Below are 22941 nucleotides of genomic sequence, written 5' to 3' on the forward strand. Positions count from 1 at the left end.
AGAATAACAGCAATGAAAAAGAAATTCTTTTAATATTTACATTTAATTTGAGCCTGAAAGATAAGAGATTTTTTAGTCCATCAAAGCTGAAAATTGGCTGGTTGCTAGTGAAATTTCTTTACCCATGTTTCCATGTTAACCGTGAATCAAATCATTTTTCTTTTTGCATACATGGTTCATAATGCAAAAAGAATGTGTGGAAAATCATCAAATTCTGAGAACCCTCATGTATCACCTACATGTTTATTTTCCATGATTTTTACAAAGAACTGTACTTAATTTTCTTCTTCCACTTGGAAAAACGAAAATGGACTTATTCCCTTTATAATTTCTTAATATTTCTTCTTTTTTTTCATGAACATTCAACAAATATTTAGATATTTCAAGAAAGAATAAGAATATAACTTTGATCGACAAGGGTTGCTTAAGCAATGATATTGAAAAGTAATTTCAAATTAACTCTCTGCAAGTTTTTATCTGTTGATATATTTTTTAATAAGGTTCAATTCTAAACAAGTGGCATGCGTATTTATAGGCAATGGTGTGGTCTAAATTTCCTTTTTTTGAAAAGTTTGGAACTTACTCTAAATAAAGAGCTTTGCTATGCATTACATGTGATACAAGTATTATGGAAAATATATAAAAAAAAATGTATGAAAAGTCTTTGAAAAATTAAATATTCATTTTTTTTATTTTAAATATGGAAATTCATTAAAAGGATGACTGCACTTAACGCTTGTTTTGGGTCTTTTTCTGTTGCTTCTGTTGCTTTTATATCTAAACCTTAATTCACTTTTGTATGTTTATGACAGAATTCTGTCAATTTGGAACCAATTTTAAATCTTAAAATGATTTTAGGCTGTGATACAATAAAATGATTCAATGTTTTTTGTCCTTACTGCTTTCCAAATATAGTGAATTTACACTTACCTGCCCTTGATTGAACATTAGGTATGCATGAGAGGAGGGGCTAACATTGTAAGAATGGGTCTAAAATTAGACTTGATAAATAACCATGACTTGTTTGAAAAAAAAAGAACGTGATCACTCTTTCCAGTCTCCCTCTCCATTCTGTATGGCACAAATACACTCCTGACAAAGGTTTCAAAACGAAATTAACAATATGAGCATGTCAATGTAATTGAAGCAGATTTTATATCAATGCCACATGACTTCACGTGTTCGAACACAGTGTCCTAGTTAGCACTAAACATGCTACCGTACAAGTCACGTGACGGAATTAGTATTCACAAAGTTACCTGAGGTAAAGAAATCAGGTGGTGAATTATAATATTCAACATGTCACAATCCTTGCAATTGGTTACAACACAGAGAGCGAATGTAAGAAGAAGCAGTTTTTTCTCTTTTTAACCATGAGCGCATGTTTGTCTATTAATCTCCTTTTGACACTTCATTATTTATGCAAATATACAACTACTGTTAAACGTAGAACAATAGACGAACATGCGCTGACTATATATAAAGTCAGTAAAAAAGTGGGCGTCCTCATTATCGAACAGAGATTCAAGAAATTGTGATGACCCCTGCCTTTGAAAACAGATTCGAACTTCGTAAATACACACTTTTATTAAACGTAATTACATAAAGTTGTAGATTGGATGTTGACCATTATTGCAATGAAAAGAAAAATGCTTGTTTTGAAAATTTATTTTGTCGCAAATTTCGCATGTCCTTCAGTGCAGTCATCCTTTATTAAACTTTTGAAATTGATATACACATATTAAGTATTAACAATAACCCTGGCTTTCAGTTCTGGTCTCACACAATCTCTGACTGAGCTAATAATAACTAATTTAAGCTATAACATGCGGTACAATACTACTATGATACATATATTAGGAAAATTAAACATTTTTTTCTTTTCGGTATCATAACCAAAATAGGACCTATTTTTGTGCTTTTAGCGTTAACAGGGTCTAAAAGATTTAATTTCATAGATTCGATTCTCCGTATCTTATCACTAGATGGAATTTTTATGCCCCACCATGAGTATGGCCGGGGCATATAGTGTTTGTCATGTCCATCTTTCGTCCTTCCGTCGCGCTTTGCGTTTAGCTCAGTTCAAAGCTCAGTTTCAAAGAAACTATCCACGATATTTTCATCAAACTTCATATGCTGATAGATATTGATGAGAGCTATGCAACTGCATCAACATTTTTGACCTTGACCTTTTCTTTGACCTCACTTTACTTAAATTAGTGTTTAGCTCAGTTTTAAAGAAACCATTCAGGATAGTGTTATCAAATTTCATATGCTGATGCATACTGGTAAGAGCTATTCAACTGCATCAACATTTTTTGACCTTGACCTTTCTTTTGATCTTGACCTCACTTTTCTTAAATTAGTGTCAAACTTCATATGCTTCATACTAATGTAAGCAATTCAACTGCATCAAACTTTTGACCTTAACCTTTCATTTGACCTTGACCTCACTTCCATCAAGTTGTGTTTAACTAAGTTTTAAAGAAACCATTCATAATATTTTTATCAAACTTCACATGCTAATACATACTTATGTAAGCTTTTCAACTGCATCAACATTTTTGACCTTGACCTCTCATTGGACCTTAACTTCATTATTAGTGTTTAGCTCAGTTTTAAATAAACCATTCAAAGTATTTTCATCAAACTTAATATGCTGATACGTATTTGTGAGAACTATTCAACTGCATCAAAAATAATTGACCTTGAACTTTCCTGTGACCTTGACCTCAGTTTTCATAGATTTGCATTTTGCTTAATTTTAAAGAAACCGTTTAAGACATATTTATGTAAGTTTATGCACTTATACATAATTTAGTGAGAATTTATCATCTATATCCGACTTTTTAGATTTCAATTTTAAAGAAACTATTCAAGATATTTTCATCAAATTTCATACAATTATACAAATTTTCATGTTGCATTACTAACATATCCTCGGCAAGGCATTCATGTCCTATGGACCTATTTCTAGTGTTACTAAAGTTCAGTAAAAGATATTGACACCAGTATATTTTAGTAAAATGTGATTTAAAAATAGAACATGTATAGTCTAGGCATTGAAAATTCACATGTACATTTACTACACTTAAAATTCTCTTAAGAGAAAAAAAAATTAATTCTTAAGGGAAAAACAACAGAATTATTGAAATGGAACTTAGACTAAAATGTCACCCGCGTAGCGCAGTGGTTAGAGCGTCTGCTTTAAAGTCGTGAAGTAAGGAGCTGATCCTTACATCGAGGCTTCGAATCCACTGCAAGATGTGGAGATCGGTCCTTTGGATGAGACCGTATAAAGCAACCCACAGCTCAATGGCCCTGAGTGCCAAGTATAGGTATAAATTTGCAGCCCTCCACCGGCAAGTGGTGGCGTCTCCATATGAGTGAAAAATTCTTGAGAGGGACTTTAAACAATAAACAAACAGATTAAAATGTGTCAAAATGAGGACAATGGAATTGGCGTTTAAATGACCTATATATAGGATGTCTCTAGTGCCAAGTATAGGTATAAATTTGCAGCCCTCCACCGGCAAGTGGTGGCGTCTCCATATGAGTGAAAAATTCTTGAGAGGGACTTTAAACAATAAAAAAACAGATTAAAATGTGTCAAAATGAGGACAATGGAATTAGCGTTTAAATGACCTATATATAGGATGTCTCTAGTGTTTATGCTAGAAGATTCGGGGTATACAGTTTTTGTCCTGTTCTTCAGTCTGTCTGTCTGTTTGTCCGCTAAAACTACTTTAACCTTGCCTATAACTTTTGATTGGCTTTCATATTTCACAAGTGTATTCCTTGTGACAAGACCTTCCTTTGGGTCCCAACATATTTGTCCTCTTGACCTTGAAGTATGACCCACTATTGCAAATAGTTACCCAACTTTAACCTTTGCCATAATTTTTGAACAGTTGGTTCTAGGGCTTTCATATTTCACATGTATATTCATCTTGACAAGAACTTTCCATGGGTGTAAACATTTTTGACCTTCAACTTAGAGTTTGAACTACTTTTGAAAAACTTTAACCTTGGCCCTAACTTTTGAACAGTTGATGCTAGGGCTTTTATGTTGTGCAAGTGTATTTCTTATGACCAAATTATCCCCTGCATACCATTAATTTTGATTTTTTGACCTTGACCTTGGAGTTTGACCCATTTAAAGATCCAAGAGGCCCATGGGTCACATCGCTCACCTGAGCAATTTGGCTAGGAATATGCAGAAATCAGTTCAGTATTGAAAAGTTTGAATATTTAAGGTGTTAGTGGTTCCGGGGGGGGGGGGGGAGGGTATGATTTAAACAAACATGACTTATAATATCTTTGCTGTTCTTAAGAAGAAATTTTATTGATTTATCCTTTATATTCCTTTGTATAACTATGAATTCTCCTTTTATGGCCCCTCTATACTCCTGGGGGTCATGATTTGATCAAATTTGAATCTACATTACCTGCAGAAGATGCTTTTATTTTATTATGACAAATCACGGTTTTGCTGTTCTTGAGGATAAGAATTTTAAAGATTTTCCTATGTATTCCTATGCAAAACTTTGATCATCCATTGTTGCCCCACCCTACACTACCTGAGGATGCTTCCACATAAGTTTCATATTTTCTAGCACAGGAGTTCTTGAGAAATAGATTTTCAAAAGATGCCATAAATTTTTCACGAATTCGCAATTATCTCCATTTGAAAGAATGCGTGGCCCTTCATTTGAACAAACTTGAATCCCTTTTACCCAAGGATACTTTGTGGTTGAAATTGGCCCAGTGGTTCTTGAGATGAAAATGTGAAAAGTGAACAACGACAACGACAGATAACGGACAAAATTTGATCAGAAAAGCTCACTTGAGCCTTCGGCTCAGGTGAGCTAAAAATTAACATTGACCATAACTTTTGAATAGTTGGTGCTTGGGCTTTCATATTTATCAGATATATCGATTTACATGGTTATATACAAAAATGCTTTAACTCTTTATCTGATACATCTTAGTTGTTACATGTATGTGTTCAAAATGGTTGCCATTGTATATGTTAATGCAAAAATACTTTCATTAAGCCAAAATTACATCGCCCATTTTCATACAAGAGAACAAATTTTTGACTTTTACAGTCATTGTCACTTTTCTGAATTGCTGTAAACATTATAAATAATGGGATTCTGAACATGTTCATACATGTTACTTTTTGAAATTCAGAGCACGTTGCCATGGTAACCATGTAACATAGCTTCACATTTTTGCCTCATATGAATTAAAGATATCAAATTCTTGACAACACATATAGCAAGTTAAAAGAAATTCTGTGACTATGTTTTCTCCTGCTCATATATAAGAGCCAAAGTAATGACAGAGAATGAATCTTTCAAACACTCAAAGAAATCAAGTGGTTTTTATGTTCTCAAAATCGTTTCCATGGGAAAATTATTTAACAAAAATACTTTTATGAGGTCCATAATACATTTTTAATTTTGCTAAACTGGAATTTTGGGACTAAATTTGAAACATTTCTTACCACTGTACATGAATATCTGCCAAAATTAAGCTTTGTCGCCTTGTTGCTATGGGGAATTTGCTGTTGCCATCGAGATAAGTAACTGTACAATGATCTTTAATTTGCTAAGAAGTCTGATTTATGTTCTATCACTTTAAAATTTATTTCTAGTACTCTTATATAACAATTTATACAATTTTTTCTGTGTAAAACTGCACAATTATTCACTATTTATTTATCAAAACATCCATTATTGTTGCTAGGCAACGGACACTTATTTTCAAAAATCCCACGTGTTTGAATTCAGATTTCATTAGAGACATTCCTCTACTTGTATGTGAAATACATGCAATAGCTGAAATTTTTAGATGCAAATTTTATTTTGACCTTGAATATTGCCAAAATCAAGAAAAATGCTGAATCAGCAAAAAATGCAAAACATGTACATCTTCCAATGACTATTACAGAACTAACTTTAAATCTGATATCTTCGTGTTGGATTGTTAAAACACTTAAAATGTGTATCTCCTTTATGCTAGTGAAGAGGAATAATTTTATTCATATTTACATTTCATTTCAAGTCCTAAAAGATGAGTGACCTTTTGTCCTACAGCATGGAAAAATTGGCCGGTTGCTAGGGAAATTTGTTTGGCCAGGTTTCCATAGTAACCATGGACTAAAACATTTTTCATTTTACATGCATGGATCATAGTGCAAGAGAAATCTATGTGTGGAAAATCATCAAATTCTGAGAACCTTCATGTATCACCTTTTGTCTGATTTTTATAAGGACTGGTACTTAAAATTAATCATTTTAAAGCAGAGCTTTTATCACCTTTTTTTTTTTGTTCAAGGTCCTGTACCCTTTCAATGGGGTATTACAAATCGAAAAAAGAAGCAAAATATGGAAATACATGTATTGATGTTTTATATTACCTTTTACTGTTGAATAAAGTGAAGATTGACGACTTACTCACATCAATTTAAAGCAGTTAAATCTTAGGCCAAAATAAAAAATACCTTTGTTTCCCCTAAGCGACCGATCCAATTTAATCTCCCGACTGAAAAGATTTTCTTATGCCTTTAGCTTATTAGAATTCTTATACTCTTGACTAATTAAGAGTGTTTCGGTGGTATTTACGAACCTGTCTTTTAAAATTATGGTACAAAGTACATGGTAAGGCCTGCCTCATGAGCAGATGAGGGGCCCTCGCTGTGAACACATCAATTTCAATGCATTTTATTTAATTTGAAATTTGATCTAATAAACAGTTATATATGTTCCTATGTTTACTATAAGGGACCATAGGGGTTGTTGTAAATATGATTGCATATTTCATCCTGATGAATATACATGTATGAAATATATGGAGATAACGAACAGTATTCCAGCTCAAAAGTCCATTAAACAATACAAAATAGGAGCAGAGCAAACACGGACCTCTAAACATCAGAGGTGGGATCAGGTGCCATGGAGGAGTGAGCATCCCCTGCCGACCGGTCACACCCGCCGTGTGCTCCTTGTCATGATCGGGAAATAACGGAAAATCCGTCGACAATTCAGTGTGTAAATAATGGCCTAACAATTAGTATGAAAAACGTCAGTCAGCATTTGACTTAATGATAAATTGTATTTGCTGACAAGGTCATTGTATCGACCATAGAACTTACGAAATGATGACTTTAAACGAGACAGCTGATATTCTAGTTTCATCAACTTGTTTGTCAATAATTTACCACGTTTTAGAAATTGTTCATACGTAGAGCATGCTCTTGCGTATCGAATCAACTGAGAGATATATACCCCGTATGCAGGTGATGAAGGTATATTGCTGCATAAGTAAGGGAAGTTGACGATTGAAAAGTTAAAGCCATCACGTTTATCATAAAGCTTGGTTGTTATATTACCATTAACGTCTTTTTCAAGTAAAATATCAAAATATGAAACAGATGTGTCAGACTCTGTGGTATCTTTTATCTCAAGCTCACCAGGATATATCGTATCGACATAAGAATGAAAATAGCCATTGTTAATTGACAATACATCGTCGATATATCTAAATGTCGAGTTGAAGGCCACAGCAAGTGTTTTCTTCTTTTCACGTACAAGATTTTGGACAAATTCTGCTTCCTATGAATACAAAAAAAGGTCTGCTAATATGGGGGCGCAATTGCTACCCATGGGAATTCCAAAAAATTGTTGGAAGATCTGGTCTCCAAAAACCACATAGATATTGTCAATCAGAAACTCAAGCATCTTTTTAATGTCAACTTCAGAGTACTTGTGTGTACAATCAGAATGTTTTTAACAAAATAATTTTGCAAATGACCAATGACAAGGTAAGTACATTTACGAGTTCCATTTTTATTGAAAAAGCAGCTATCAATTATATCAAAAAGCCTGGACTTTAATTTATCATGGGGAATGGTTGTGTATAAAGTAGAAAAGTCATAAGTTTTTAAGCTGTTGATTTTGGTAAAATCTTGCGATTTCAAATTTTCCAAAAGTTCCTTGGAATTTTAAAGTATCCACATCTGATTTACACCACTTCTCGAATATATTGTTGCACAATACTCTTGAAGTTTCTCCTTCACCACTGTTAATATCTTAGTGAGGAGTAAAGAAAGAGGCTTGGTTGAACATTTACTGGAACCCGCTATGTATCTTTGTTTGTAAGGATTTTTATGAAGTTTCGGAATCCAATATAAATATGGTAATTCAAATTCATTTTGGTTGTTTGGAATATTCAAAATATTCAAAACTGACATATGATTTTGAAGAATTTCTTCCTTAGAAAGGGAACTATGAGTATAAGTTGGATTACCACTTGTAGAATTAAATCCAAGTTCCTCTAAAATACATTTAATATAATGAGCCTTACAAACAAAGACAATGTTGTTACCTGCTTTGTCAGCAGGGGCCAGTACGTACTGATCATGTAATCTGTCTAATTCTTTTTTTTCACTTCTGGATTATTGTATACAGAAGGATAGATGGTTCTCATATTGCCCCTCAATCTTTTAATGCGTGATTTTAACATACATCTGATACATTTAATCCATTTTGACAAAGTGTCAAAGTCTTCTTTTTCATGTGTGGCCCATCGCCTGGCGTAGTCCTCTACAGAATCCATAATATTTATGAAATTCTGACGCCAGTTGAAGGATCGGGGTTCCCTAAATTTAGGACCTTTTAAAATTAGCGATCTAGGTCCTCATTATTAACTATATTAACGTCACCAGTAATAACGTGTCCAGCAGGACTAGTTATAGGGCGAAGAAGAACATGAACAAGACTGGACCCTTTTGTGATTAAGAATATTACTTATATTAACCGCGTCAATTCCTTTGTTGGCATATTGAAGTTTAAGGAAAAAAAACGGATTGTTTTAGCTGCATTTTCTTCAGTAAAACGCGGGGGTATAAAAAGCCTATGATTTGCAATATCCATAATCACAGATCCGAGCCTATATTCTGGTGTCGAGGAATCAAAAAATGGACTTTCCTTGACCTTTTCAAGAAGACTATTTAAAAGTTTCAAAGGGACAGAGTAAAGTTTGGTGCGAATATGATGTAGACCTAACTGTTGATTTACGTAAGGTAGTAATGAATCAAAAGAGACATCGTGTATTAAAGGTTTATTGTAAGACCGATGTCCATGACTACGCTTACGTCTCTGTGTATGGTTAAAAAGTCCCATCACATTTACATTGCTACACTGTGGACTGGAAAGATTTCCAACACTATCGACATTGTCATTACATCCATAGGGAAAGGCTGTCCCTAGCTTTCTAATCCAAAATTCTTCTCGTTGTCTACGGAAAGGTGTATATCAGACGTCCTTTCTCCATGCCTTTTATTCATATACTTCGTGACTATGACATTGTGTATTGCAATTTTATAAGTTTCAGATATGCTTTGGTTCAGTTAAATGATGTTTTACATTACTCTTTCCAAATACTTTTAAAATCATGATCAAGCTTCATGAGAAATCCAGTATAAAATTTTTCTTTAATTAGGCCCTTGAAGATTGGTTGTTTCTTTGCTGTAAAACCCTTTGAGATTTGTTGGGACGACGACATTTGTCCGGTGAAGGGCTCCAAATTTGTACTCCGCACTTTTGGCCATTGAGCAGTGAGGGATCTTTTTTCGTACCAACATCTTCTGCGATACTGGAACTAAGTTTTTATGGTCCCATTTGAAGGACCGGTCTCAATGTCCCTCATTGGGATATGGACCTGCAACTTAAAATTAGCTCCTTACAACAAATTAACACTGGTGTGAGATATTTTGCTTTTTAAAGGCGTTTGTAAATGTATGATATTCTGTTTACAAATCGCTTTATTTTGTATTTTTCTTATTTATAAAGGTATTTTACCATTCAATTTCAGAATGTATTTTCAAAGTTGCTGTCAGAAAAATATGTACCCACCTACCCATCTTGAGATTTTAGGGTCGGGTTAGGGGAAACAGATATCTTGAATGATGGCCTTAAAATCCATTTCTTTTAAATATAAAAACACTTAAAAATACAATGTTTATCATTAGGGAATATTTAACTAAGTGTTGATCTGAGGAAAACATTAAAATTCAATTGGGACATGGTCCTTTTACCGGGCGTGGATGCAAGGGTTTTTAAGCCCTAGAGAGTGTCAGACTTGGTGTCTTGGTCCCTGATAAACGAAATAAATTGTTTTGCCTGTATTGTTTTTCAAAAGGGAAAAACCCGTGGAAAGGAGAGGGGTCCAATACTCCCCAGGGTTTTCCTTCGTTAAACTCTAGTACATCGTCGTTCTCAATCTAGGTGCTGCAAATCGAATTGATGGACTATCAATATCAAATGATTTTCACTTCACCTTGAAATAAAAAAATAAATTTCATTTTTCATAAAAAGTTGCTCTTGATTTATAAATCATTTACAGAAATATTTTTTTACCATAATTTTATTCATGTTTCATACTTTCAAGACAATTACCTTTTTGTGCAAGGTTTGTAAACTGTGGCTTAAGTGACTGAGGAAGAACGAGGGGAGTTGGGGGTTGGTTAGTTAATACTGCTTTAAGAAATCTTAAACCGTACATGTATTTCAGTAAAGCTGTTGTAGACTGTCTTATAAGGCATAAACAAACATTTGATTGCGTTCCTTTGATCCACTGTGATAACCCATACTCAAATTCTAAGGAGAAATAAAGAGCTAGGTTCACTTTATGCATAAAATGGCCCTGTAGATATACCAATTTATGACTAACACCTTATGTTCAATTTTAAACATTAAGATAAATTAGAGACTTAGTGATTTCATTTCCTATTAAAATTTTTCGCCTTAAAGTCCAGGTCTTGGAAAACAAGCTTTATGGAATTGCAATGTTCTTGAATTTTAAGGAAAACAGGTATATTTAAGTACTTTCAGAGAAGAAAAATAATATGACCGCACACTCTGATCTAAAAAATAAAACATGTTTTGTAATCCTCAGAAACGGTTCCATCAGTAAATAATTGCATATTTTAGATCAGAGATTGCGCTCTTTATTAAATATCGAAAAATAGCTTTAAAAATTGGCTGTTTTTGTAGAATTGTTCAGGATATGAGGAAAATGACGCATTACATGACGTCATAATGCATTGACTAGCCAGAAAATTACGTCATTTTTGGTAGCTTTGCAATCGCCATATGTCTAAATATATACATTTGTGATATCTCTCTATTATATAAACATGCAGAGAGCAAATATCTTCATACCTGTATGAAGTTTTTCGAAGGTCATAGGTCATTACGTGACCTAATCACACAGCGCAGTAATATCTACATAAAAAGACTTACTCCACCAAGCAATATAGCATGTTTTTCATGCATAAAAATGTACAAAATACGCAAGTAAAATAATCATCATTTTATTTACAATGTTAACGAGTATTTAATACAGTTCTTGATCAATTTTACATACAGAATAGAAAACTACGTGTTATAAGTTTCATGTCTGAGCTGCATAGTCTCAACGTTTACCCTTATTTTTCTCGCAGACCTCTGAATGCTATAATTTTTTTTTCATTAAACTTTACTCACAATAAATTTGAAAATCTGCTGAAAAGCATCAATGTAATGCAATCACGCCACAAACAGCTGACAAACACTGTACTTTGGAAGTTCGGTAGGCACACCTCCATCATCGAGATCGTTGTCTTCACAATGTAAGCTGTCGCCAGTGTCTCCATGTCAACATCATAAATTAATAAATATGCCTGACTGAAATCGTAGATTTTATGTTTTTGATCAAATTGTGTACTTGATTTCAAGTAATCTGGTCCGGACAAGTGTCTCCATCCATCCCTTTCCGACCGAAATTCCTCCAACTTTTTTATTATCAAACATCGGACGTGTTTCTTGTGTTTTTTAACATCGAATATGGGTTCTCATGAATACAAAAATTCCCAGACACCAACATGCTCACTATAATTGATCACAAGTAGCCTTTCACAGAATATTCCCTTTAAAACAGAATCCTTTGCCAGATGAATTTGAAGCGTAACCGCTTTTCAAGCCGATTTACACAATTTACACCTAGCGTAATTTGTCAAAATCTACGACGTACAGTTAGTGCAATATTTATATTCGATTACATTCGATTGTCCGTCTCAAATGTATATATAAGTAATAAATAACAAGTTTAAAAACTTCAATGGGAATTGAAGTGGGTCGGTACGTGATCAAATCTTCTGAGAAGGCCTTCGGCCTTCACAGGATTTGATCACGTGACCGACCCACTTCAATTCCCATTGAAGTTTTTAAACTTGTTATTTATTTCTTAAATGAAATTTAATGCATTGTCAACTAAAACTAAGCAGTTTCAGTTTTTCAAAAATTCACAGGGCCAAAAAAAGGCCCTAAGTAAACCTTGTTCTTTTGAATATGTTTTTTTTTTAATTTTGAGAAATCAATGTATTTAATACGTAATTTCATTTTTAAAAAGTTCCCGATAATTTGTTAAAAAAAGTTATAGATTTAGTCACTGTGAAGAAGCCTAATTAAGGTAGCTCTATACACTATTCACTATGCCTGTAAGTTTTAATATTAGACATGGTATTTGTATGCAATTACGGTGATCTGCCTTTTTATTTAAGATAAACTTAATCAATTTGACATAGACTCATGTTTTCTTAACATTTTATTACATCAAGATAAAATTATTGACTACATTATTTTTGCATGTATTTCCCAATATTTTTGAACTATGGAAGCCGGTTGGTGCCAGGTAGAAAAAATAATTATTTGGCGGCCGCCAGAAAGTTATCTGATAATTATTTGGCGGCCGCCAGTTAAAATATTTTTCTACCTGGCACCTACCAACTTCCGTATTGAACAATGGCAATTTGTTTAATTCTTCTTCGTTGTCTTTCTTCTTGAGAAATATGGTACGTACCGCTAATATGGACAGATAAACTCAATATGTACACCTTTATATGGTACAATTTTCTTAAAGTTCAAAATCTTTTTTCATTAATATTTAAAACTTCCTTATTAATACATTTTCAACACTAGCCAGATACAGATATGTACATATGTAGAGCTCATTTTGAGTTTGAGTAAATGTTTGCAATATAGGGTTTACACCACCTTTTAATTTACTGTGAAAATAGCCTTTACTTATTTCATATTCATGGGAACAAAACAATTCGGAACATTTATACTAATCAAATCTTATTCCGCTAATTACCAAAACTTATCGTTCGACCGCTGTTACAGGGCTCTAATTGGCCACTAATTTAGTCGCCATGGCGCCTAAAATTTTTGATTGGCGCCTAAGATTTTTCCATAAGTCGCCAAATTGGCGACCATTTTAAATTGACTTTGACGGTCGTCGAATTCCGGAAATTTTCACATTTTTAACAATTTATCTGAAAAAGCGAAAAGAAATTTAAAAGAAGAGGAAATTATTTTTAGCAATGGACATATCGTGTTTTCTTAGGCATGTCATTGGTCCCTATAATTCTATTAACGTTTAAAGTTGGCGCCTTAGAAAAATGGCCTGGCGACTAAAAATTTGCATTGGCGACTAAATTTTTTTGATAAGGCCCCAGCTGGCGCCTAAATTTTAGACGCCACTTAGAGGCCTGTGTTAAGTCCAGATTTCTCATAAGCGAAATCAGCAGTGGTTACCCGACGAAACTTGAAACTTCAAGTACAACACATTGACACCTTAATGGTGACGTTGCATTTGTCTAGAAACCTGGAAATTTTCTTTATGACATACATTGTGTGAATTAATGGACAAAAAACTTAAAATCAAAAGTTAAAACGTTGGTAACAAAAATAGCGAAAAAAAAAAAAAAAACAGAGAATATTGCAAAAACCGATCTCGTTTATGCATAATCACACAGTCACACTCTAGATATTTTATATTGATTTCATTACATACCAGATCAAGAGGCCAATTGGCCTTAGCTGTTTGTTTGTTGTTTAACATTCCTCTCGAGAATTTTCTGGATTTTGGATGACGCCACCATTTGCCCGTGGAGAGCTGCAAATTTTGAGCTATACTCGACACTGAAGGCCATTGAGCAGTGAGAGATCTTTTTCAAGCCAGCACCTACTGCGACATGGGTCCTCAGTTTATACGGTCTCATCTGAAGGATGGTCTCCACATCCCGCACTGGATTCAAACTTTCACCGCGACTCTAGAACAAACGCTCTAACCACTGCGCCCTGCGGCCGACTATTACAAGTTTAAAGTTCTACATTCCTTCATATATTTAAAAAATGTTCTGAAGATACCTGTAAAAATTACAGTTTGACCTTGTAGTTTTTGTGCCCGTGAGGGCTATTTGACTGTCAAAGTTTTCTGAAGTAGAATAAAAAATTCCCCTGTTCTTTTGAATTCTGTAGGAAAGAAGATTTAGTAATATTTAGTGATGGTTTTCTCTACAATGAAGAATTTGCAATCCTTGTGAACAACTATGTCAGTGAAAAGACCCACTGGAACCCAGTTTTCAACTGCTAGCAAGAGAATACACCCAACTTGATGCCATGGGTAACAGTAGATGATGTATGAGGCACTTGTGTATTATAATTAGGGTAGCCAAAAACTCCCTGAAAGAAAGTCCTCAGATTGGATAGAGCTCTGACAATACTACAATGTACGTCACTGTCTTCTTTCAGTAATGCCTCCTTCATAAAGATAGTTTGGATTTTTCAGTCAATTACTCATTCTTTGTTTATAATATGGAGTTGATGTTAGGTGGCCGATTTTTTTAGCATTTCCATTTTTTAGATTTGAAAAAAAAACCATGTCTCCCTTCAAATCCCATGTACCAAAGATGAGGTAATGGACCAAATTCTTTCATTTGTGTGAATACATGCAAGTGTATGCAGTGGTGCATTTTGATGTAATTGCTGCTTATAATTTTCTAAATTCTTGATGATGTTTAAAAAAAAATTAATTGTGTTAACATGCTTATTGTATATGCATTGCAGATGGAAGTAGTTGGAATGAAGAGGCTTTGTACGAACCGGAAAAAGTTGAACCATTTTGGATCACTGTCAGCTTCAAGATCTATGATTTGTGGCAAAATTTCACAGAGAGTCATAAAAGCTGAGAAAGTTTGTTTTAAAGGAGTTAATCCCAAGAGGTGTTTTTGGTCAAATACTATCTTTCGAATCAAACTATCAAATGCTATCTTTCTGCAGATAGAAATAAGGGTATGTCTCTATTTGATGCATTAAGCAAGACAGTTTGAATTTTTTTTATTGATGATTTGGTCAAATAGAACTAATTAAAGTCATTTTCAGCAGAATTGTTTGATGCATTGCAGATTCTACATATTTGTAAGAAAATGAACTCCTGCTTAAATCCTCCCAGCCAATTGGATGCAGAAGTGTCGACAGGAACATATACAAGGGAACCCCTTTACATTGTGTTCCACCATGCAGTTCCATAATGATGCCACGATCTGAAAGCATATTTACAGTTTGTATAATGATGAAGGGTCATACGTTTTAATGTCAGCAGTTTTTGCATTGCAAGCAGTTGCATATTTTAAAGCTGGGACCTTAACTCTGGAGGGATGTTCAAGAGACTAGTAAAACACTTATTTTGTGCTTTCTGACGTATGTACCTATTGGATTTATAACTCTTTATCATCCATGATTATCTGCAATGCTGGCGGATTTTACCTTGTCTTAGAACCGGAAGTGATTTTATATGTTTGTCATCACAAAAATCTCGCATGAAAACATTTGATTGGTGGGAAATTTGTACATATTTTAAAGCTGGGACCTTAACTCTGGAGGAATGTTCAAGAGACTAGTAAAACACTTATTTTGTGCTTTCTGATGTATGTACCTATTAGATTTATAACTCTTTATCATCCATGATTATCTGCAATGCTGACGGATTTTACCTTGTCTTAGAACCGGAAGTGATTTTATATGTTTGTCATCACAAAAATCTCGCATGAAAACATTTGATTGGTGGGAAATTTGTACATATTTTAAAAATTCTTGTAAACTTTTTTCGAAAGGGCATAACGACGAAGGATGTTTTTGTTATAGGACTTTCCTTTCCTTAATACTCTTTAATCCTAAATATTTTTCAAAAGGTCCAACCAAGTTGAAATTTTTTTAATGCACAAAGAGCATTATTAAAAATACCATCAAAAATACAAGAGTTGTACACTTAAGACTTTTTAGGTCACCTGAGTCACTCAGGTAACCTGTTGCTATCCGTTCTCGTCCGTCGGCGTGCGTCGTGTGTTAACATTTGAACATTTTTAGCTTCTTCTCTGAAACCGCTTAACCAATTTCAACCAAATTTGACATATAGCATCTATGGGTAAAGGGGAACAAAAATTGTGAATTTCATGGTCCCTTCCCCCCTGGGGCCTGAGGGGTGGGGCTAAAACCACCAAATATAATGCAATCTTTTAAAATCTTCTTCTTTACTCCTGAACATCAAGCAGTCAAACTGTTGGCATCATTGTAATAAGCATTGAGCCCTCTACCAAAATTGTGAAATTCATGGCCCCAGGGTCAGGGGTTCTGGTGCTAGGGTGGGGCTATATAGATCATATAGTGAAAATGCATCATTTCTTTGAAAATCTTCTTCTCTGCTCCTGTGTATTAAATAAACTAACTAAGAACATAGTTATGATGAGCATGGCTGCCTCTTCCAAGATTATGAATTTCATGGCCCCAGGGTCAAGGGTTCTGGTGTTAGGGTGGGGCTCTATTGACTATATAGTGAAAATGCATTAATTCTTTGAAAATCTTCTCTGCTCCTGGATATTAAATAAACTAACTAAGAACATATTTATGATGAGCATGGCTGCCTTTTCAGAAATTGTTAATTTTATGGTTCCTGGGTCAGGGGTTTAGGTGTTAGGGCTATTGATTATATAGTAAAATTGTATTAATTCTTTGGAAATCTTATTAAATAAACTAAGTACATAGTGACGATGAGTTATGAAGAGTATGGTTGCCTCTTCCAAAATTATGAATTTCATGGCCCCTGGGTCAAGGGTTCTGGCCCCGGGGCCACGAACGTCTTGAGTCAAACTCAAGTGCTGTATTTTACTCAAATCTGAGAATTTTTCTCAAATCGCAGAGTTGAACTCAATAAAGTGTGCCACGAAACTTGAGTCTAACTCAAATAGATTTTTTTCTTGAGTTTTTCCCAAAATATCTGAGATTGCTAGGTAGCTATCTCAAAGTCAACTCAACACAAAAATGGCTGCCAGGCGCATTATAATGCAAAACATTAGGCAAGAGAGGATACCACGTCGACTTCAGGATAGATCAAATCCACTGGAATCGTTGACAGAGGAAGAAATTTTTATGAGATACAGGTTTAAATCCGTCACTATTTTCTTCATATGTAGTCTCATTGAAAACCAGCTGGAACATCCGACGAAGAGGAGTTCGGCTCTGCCACCATTGTTACAGGTGTTACTAGCACTTCGCTTTTTTGCTACGGGTGCGTTTTACCAACTTATTGGGGACTCGCTGGCCATTTCCAAGTCGACTACAGGACGAGCTGTACGAGAAGTTACCTCCCTCCTCTGTTCGCTAGCCAGACAGTTCATTCGCTTCCCATCAATTCCTGAAACTGCAGAGATACGCACTAAATTCTACAGTTTAGCAGGTATACATGTCCAAGATTTGATTATCTGTATTGACATGACAAGTCTAAAACAACTGCGTACTTGGCAGTTACTTACCTGGCGATGTACAGTGCCCGAACGCTAGGCCTAATGTTACGTCATAAAACATCCAATAAACACACTTTCAATGACTTTTAATAGTCTGTTCCGCAAAGCAGCCTCCACATTCTTTATATCATAAGAAAAAAAGTATAATAAAAAAACCCAAAACTATCTGAAATGTCGCACACAATTTTCAAATCATACTCCATGAACTTATTCCATTTTATAAGGGAGATAACTCAGAATCAGCTGCACAAAAGTATGGTGCGCGAAATTACCCAAATTTCTATATTTTCGGAAGTTAATCCAAGCTGTGTTTCATGACGTATTTCAATTTTAGCAATTAATTGTTATGGGAATGAATAGATTATTATATTACACTTGCTAAAATGAAAATAAATATAGCCTTATGAAAACAAAGATCTGCAATATATATACATTGGGGGGGGGGGGGGTAAATATAAATATAATATTATTTAAGTCAGGTGCTTTATATCTTGTTTACTTGTGTTCATGTAGCTGACTTGTGATTTTTGCATGAATTATTGATAATTTCTTTCTCTCTAATGTCTTTTCCAATAATTTATGTAATTTTTCATTCTGGCCAAATATGGAATAAATATTTTAATTAATGATTAAAAGAAAAGACAAAAGGTTATTATCACCCCCCCCCAAAAAAAAATCGAATTTAAAATATTTTGAAATATACTGATGATTAGTAAATATGTGAACACTGATACGTTTATTATTGTTTTTTTTTTTCATTTTATTTGTTTAATTTTATAAAAGGTTTTCCTAATATGGTATGCTGTGTAGACGGTACATTAATTCGAATTCGATGTCCTGCCCAGAACGAGGCCGAATATGTGTGCAGAAAGGGTTATTATGCATTAAATGTGCAGGTGAATATAATCTATTGTAATTATATGTACATGTTTTTTTCCTAACTAATTCATTTTTCAATTGCTTTATATGTGCAGGTGAAAATAAAGTATCGTAATTAAGTCGTATTATATTGTTTTCGTTGGTTGCCAAATTTCTCTTTTTCACTATCTTTATATGAAAACGACTCGTGTGATATCGCACATTAAGAGGTTTTGCAGTACAATTACAAGTATAAATATAATATTTTAACCATAGAACTTTTTTTTTGGGGGGGGGGGGGCAACAATACTTATAATAAATGATTTTTTTGTTATGCTCATCTGTTTTTCTACTCAAGATGATATTCAAAGTCTTTAAGGATAATTGTACAAGATCACATTTTCATAGAATATATACAATTGTTTCTTCTGATGATAGTCACGTGGTTTTAGTCTACGGCAAGATTAAGAGATAAGGATAAGGATCAATTTAAAGAATGACATGCTTTTCTCAGATTGTATGCATTTACATTGTAGCAAATTTGATGGTCAGATTGATTTTGAAAATATAACATATTATATGTAATAATCGAGGGAATATATTACATATATAATTTTTTTCTTGTTTGTAAGATTCAGCAGAAACATAACTTGTTTTTGTACTTGCACCCCCCCCCCCCAAAAAAAGAAAAAAGAATAGTAAATTTACTTTCTTTCAGATGGCCTGTGATGCCTCGTTTAGATTTGTGAACTGCGTTGCAAAATGGCCGGGTAGTGTACATGATTCCCGTGTGTTTAGAGAATCGTCTCTTGCTAGACTCTTTGAAACTGGTAAGGCATAAATAAGAAAACTGAAATAGGTGATTTTTCTATGACATATAAATTATTATAATAATGATTAAAAAAATAATTAGCTTCAAAAGGGAGGAGAATATTCAGTCATACATTAACATATAAATTAAATTTGCGAGTAAACGGTATTTAAAAGGGCATTCTAAAGTGCTTTACTTTTGGAGTTAACTGCTGATATTTTTTGTTTTAATTTCCATTCAGAACATAGAATTTTTATGCTTACAGGAGCGCGAAATGGTATTATTTTGGGTGATTCAGGATATGCTCTCAAGAGGTACCTCATAGTTCCATATTTGACTCCCAGTAATAGAGCACAGGAGAGGTTTAATACATCCTTATGTCGCACGAGAGTAGTTATAGAACAGGCGTTTGGTATCCTAAAAAGGAGGTTTCCTTGTCTACAGACAGGTTTACGGGTGGAGCCCGACAAAGCTTGCGCTATCGTGGCCTGCACAGTTCTCCACAATCTTGGGATTGAGAGACATGACATTGTAGATCCGATACCAGCTGTTCAAGGTCAAGTGATCGACGAGGTGGCGCTGCCTGCGGTAGGAGGGCAACACGAAGGAAAGCGTGTTAGAGATCACATCGCCAATGTGTTTTTTGGGCATTGAATACGTAAAAAGAATCGATATTTAAATAGATATATATATACTAAAAAATAAAATTTCATTGATGATTTATTTGCATTTATAAAACTACGTTTTATTTAATTCTTTTTCAACTTCAATAACAATATTTCTTCTTTTAGCTTCTCTTTTTCTAGACTTAAAACTTCAACTTCTTCTAACATCTTCTTTTTCTTCAAGTGCATCAGCTCCATTTTAACTCTAACTTTCTCTTTTCTGTCTTGAGAAGATCTTTCTGTAGAATTAATAAACTCTGTTCCTTTTTGTTTTCTTTATTAGAGCGAGGTGGCACTGAGGTGTACGTGTCTGAAGATGAATCTTGACCCTCGCTGCATGTTGAGATGGATGCCACCTGATCCCTTTCCTTCTCTAATTCTGTTAAAACAAAATGATGTAACTATTCAATGATACATAAAATAAAAATATGAGTAACTTTGAGCAACAAGTAACACTTTTGTTTGTTTTGAACATATTTTTTGACAATCAAAAGGATCAGAAACAAGTTTTATCAACTTACTAGTTCCTCTCCTTAATATAACTCAATAATTATCATGCAAAATAATATAAAAAATATATATATACGATTTAACACTTTTATTTTGTGCTTTCGCGCAAGGATTTTGACCCCTTTTCCAAAAAAAAAAAATAAATCAATTAATTAAAAAAAACGCACGATTTTAGCGCTTTTAAAGTGAAAAATCTGTTGAGGATTTTAATACATGTACGTATTCTTTGCGTATGTCTAGTAAATAAACATACATGCTTTTTTTTCACTTGATTTACTAGGTAATTCGAACTGCGTATATCCAATATAGTAATATTAAATCTCTCGAAATAGTATTAAGGTTATTACTAAAGGTGGTTACATGTATTTCATTTACATCAAGAAAGTATTCTTACCACCAGAATCAAAACCTGAGTCTAATCCCTGCAAGACGGCCTTCCCTCCAAAGTATCCAACTTGGCTTGCTCAACAGGGGTTGGTGATGGGGGCTTTGGACCTCCACCTGTCTTGGGTCTTTTAATTTGGGACAGTTTGTCCAGAACAATAATAAAAATAAAATTTATTTTAGCTTGTCAAACTCATTATTTCTTTTAGAGACTCCGTTGTAAATAAAAGAGCGTTACCCATGCGCGGATCTAGAGGGGGGTTGGGGGGGGGGTTTCCAGAATTTGCAGAGTTATTAAAAGCATATACTGAAGCAAGTAAAAAACGAATTTGGACCCCCTCTAGAAAACGTGGACCCCAACACCACCACAATTTTTTTTCACGTTGGGGAAATGGATTTTAGATTGCTTTTTTTTGGTTTGTTTTGTTTTGTTTTGGGGGTTTTTGTTGTTTTTTTTTTTTTGCTTGTCAAGACATTTCTAGGTTGGAAATTTTTTGATTGCGGATTGACCCACCCTGGAAAAAATTCCTGGATCCGCGCCTGTTAGAGATACATGTACATATATATTATGAAACGATGCTATAAAGATAAAAGACAAGGTTTGATTTTTTAACTGAAATGTGCTTTGTATTCAGAATATAGTCAGAATAACAAAAAGTAAATGATTTTTAGATGTGTACCTCTGGCTTTCAAATTGGCATACTGCTTTGATGCCTCCTTCCCTGTCCGAAAGTAAATACCTACTCTGTAACAGAAATAAACCGGAAATAAGTTGTGAAAAGAAATATAGCTCAATACTTACAACTCTTCAGTTTGGAATGAATATGGTAAGTTTTATGAAGACTTCCTAGATGGAGGGGGGGGGGGTTGCATGTGCGCCCATCAAATCCACCTCCATGACACACATAAGTAATTTGCAAGTTTTTTCACACTTAAAAAATATCAATATGAAAAGTAAATTAAATTAACTGAAAAAATTTCCCTGCGCTTTAATCTTTGTTTCAGTGAAAATCTTTAAAAAGGGGAAGGGTAGCCCGGGTTATAAATAGTACAATCTTTTATGCTAAACTATTTGCTGTATGATATATTATCACTATGCTAAGTTTATATGGAAAATGGACCTGACATTTATTTTTTTTTCTTTTCTGAGCACTTTCTATTTGTATATATAGTCTGTTCAAAGTCTTCGCAGATGACGTGTTATTAACTCAATAAAAAGCTCATAAATTAAATAAATCTATAATTTAACTTAACAAGATACAAGCAACAATAATTTAAAATTTTATAGAATTTTTTTTATAGAATTTTTAAAATATATTAAATAAATTATCAAGGTAAGAAAATTTATAAATAATTCTTTGAAATAAACATACTCGTTTACAGCTCTTGCTACATCCTCCCAGGAAGTTTCTCTCTCTACTTTTCCCCTCCCCGGTCCTTTAAACTTTCCAAAAAGTTTCTGCTCATTTTTTGAAACAAATTCAATTAAAACACTCTGTTCTAAGTCGCTCCAGGAAGGTTTCCTTTTTGGAGTGGATGCTGCGAGGGGAGTTTCGACAGCCTCGAATATTGTTTCGTTAATTTTGGAAGGATTTTCAACTATGATATCATACAGTACATCCATTTCTTCCATATTGGTGAGACAGCCGTTCCGTAGTATGCAACGTCATCAAAACAAAAAATATTACGTCACAATTATGTGAATTTGCATTATAAGGGTAGATTCAAAAGGAAAACAAAGAGATTACGTTTTTCATTATTTATTTTTCTTTTATTTACATTGCCAAGGCCACTTACATCATAAAAAATAATTTGAGTTTTGTTACTCAGCGGAGTTGAGTTGCTTTAACTTTCGTGGCACACTTTTTTGAGACGTAACTCAGGTGAGTAAAAAACTTAGAGTTAAACTCAGATTTGAGTTGAGTAAAATAAAACGTTCGTGGCCCCGGGGCCTGGTGTTAGAGAGGAGCTCTATTGATTATATAGGGAAAAAGCAAAAATTCTTTCAAAATCTTCTTCTC

General features: G+C 34.0%; 2 protein-coding genes across 2 annotated transcripts; one reads left to right on the top strand and one right to left on the bottom strand.

Annotated features, from left to right (window-relative positions):
- The first annotated feature begins 17210 nt into the window (after positions 1-17210).
- Positions 17211-20015, top strand: LOC133184013 (putative nuclease HARBI1). Its single transcript, XM_061318886.1, has 4 exons — positions 17211-17625; positions 18476-18588; positions 19269-19380; positions 19627-20015. Exons 1-4 carry the CDS (start codon positions 17211-17213, stop codon positions 20013-20015), a joined length of 1029 nt encoding a protein of 342 aa, XP_061174870.1.
- A 199-nt stretch (positions 20016-20214) lies between these two features.
- LOC133184014 (uncharacterized) lies at positions 20215-22553 on the bottom strand. Its single transcript, XM_061318887.1, has 5 exons — positions 22294-22553; positions 21601-21665; positions 20992-21103; positions 20548-20558; positions 20215-20405 (listed from the first exon to the last, which is right to left on the bottom strand). The coding sequence occupies exons 1-5, from the start codon at positions 22551-22553 to the stop codon at positions 20215-20217; spliced, it is 639 nt and encodes a 212-aa protein (XP_061174871.1).
- Positions 22554-22941: the final 388 nt, after the last annotated feature.

Source organism: Saccostrea echinata, unplaced genomic scaffold, assembly GCF_033153115.1.
Source record: "Saccostrea echinata isolate AGI-Se365-2 ecotype Australia unplaced genomic scaffold, CSIRO_AGI_Sech_v1 ptg000009l, whole genome shotgun sequence".
In the NCBI taxonomy this organism is placed as follows: Eukaryota; Metazoa; Mollusca; class Bivalvia; order Ostreida; family Ostreidae; genus Saccostrea; species Saccostrea echinata.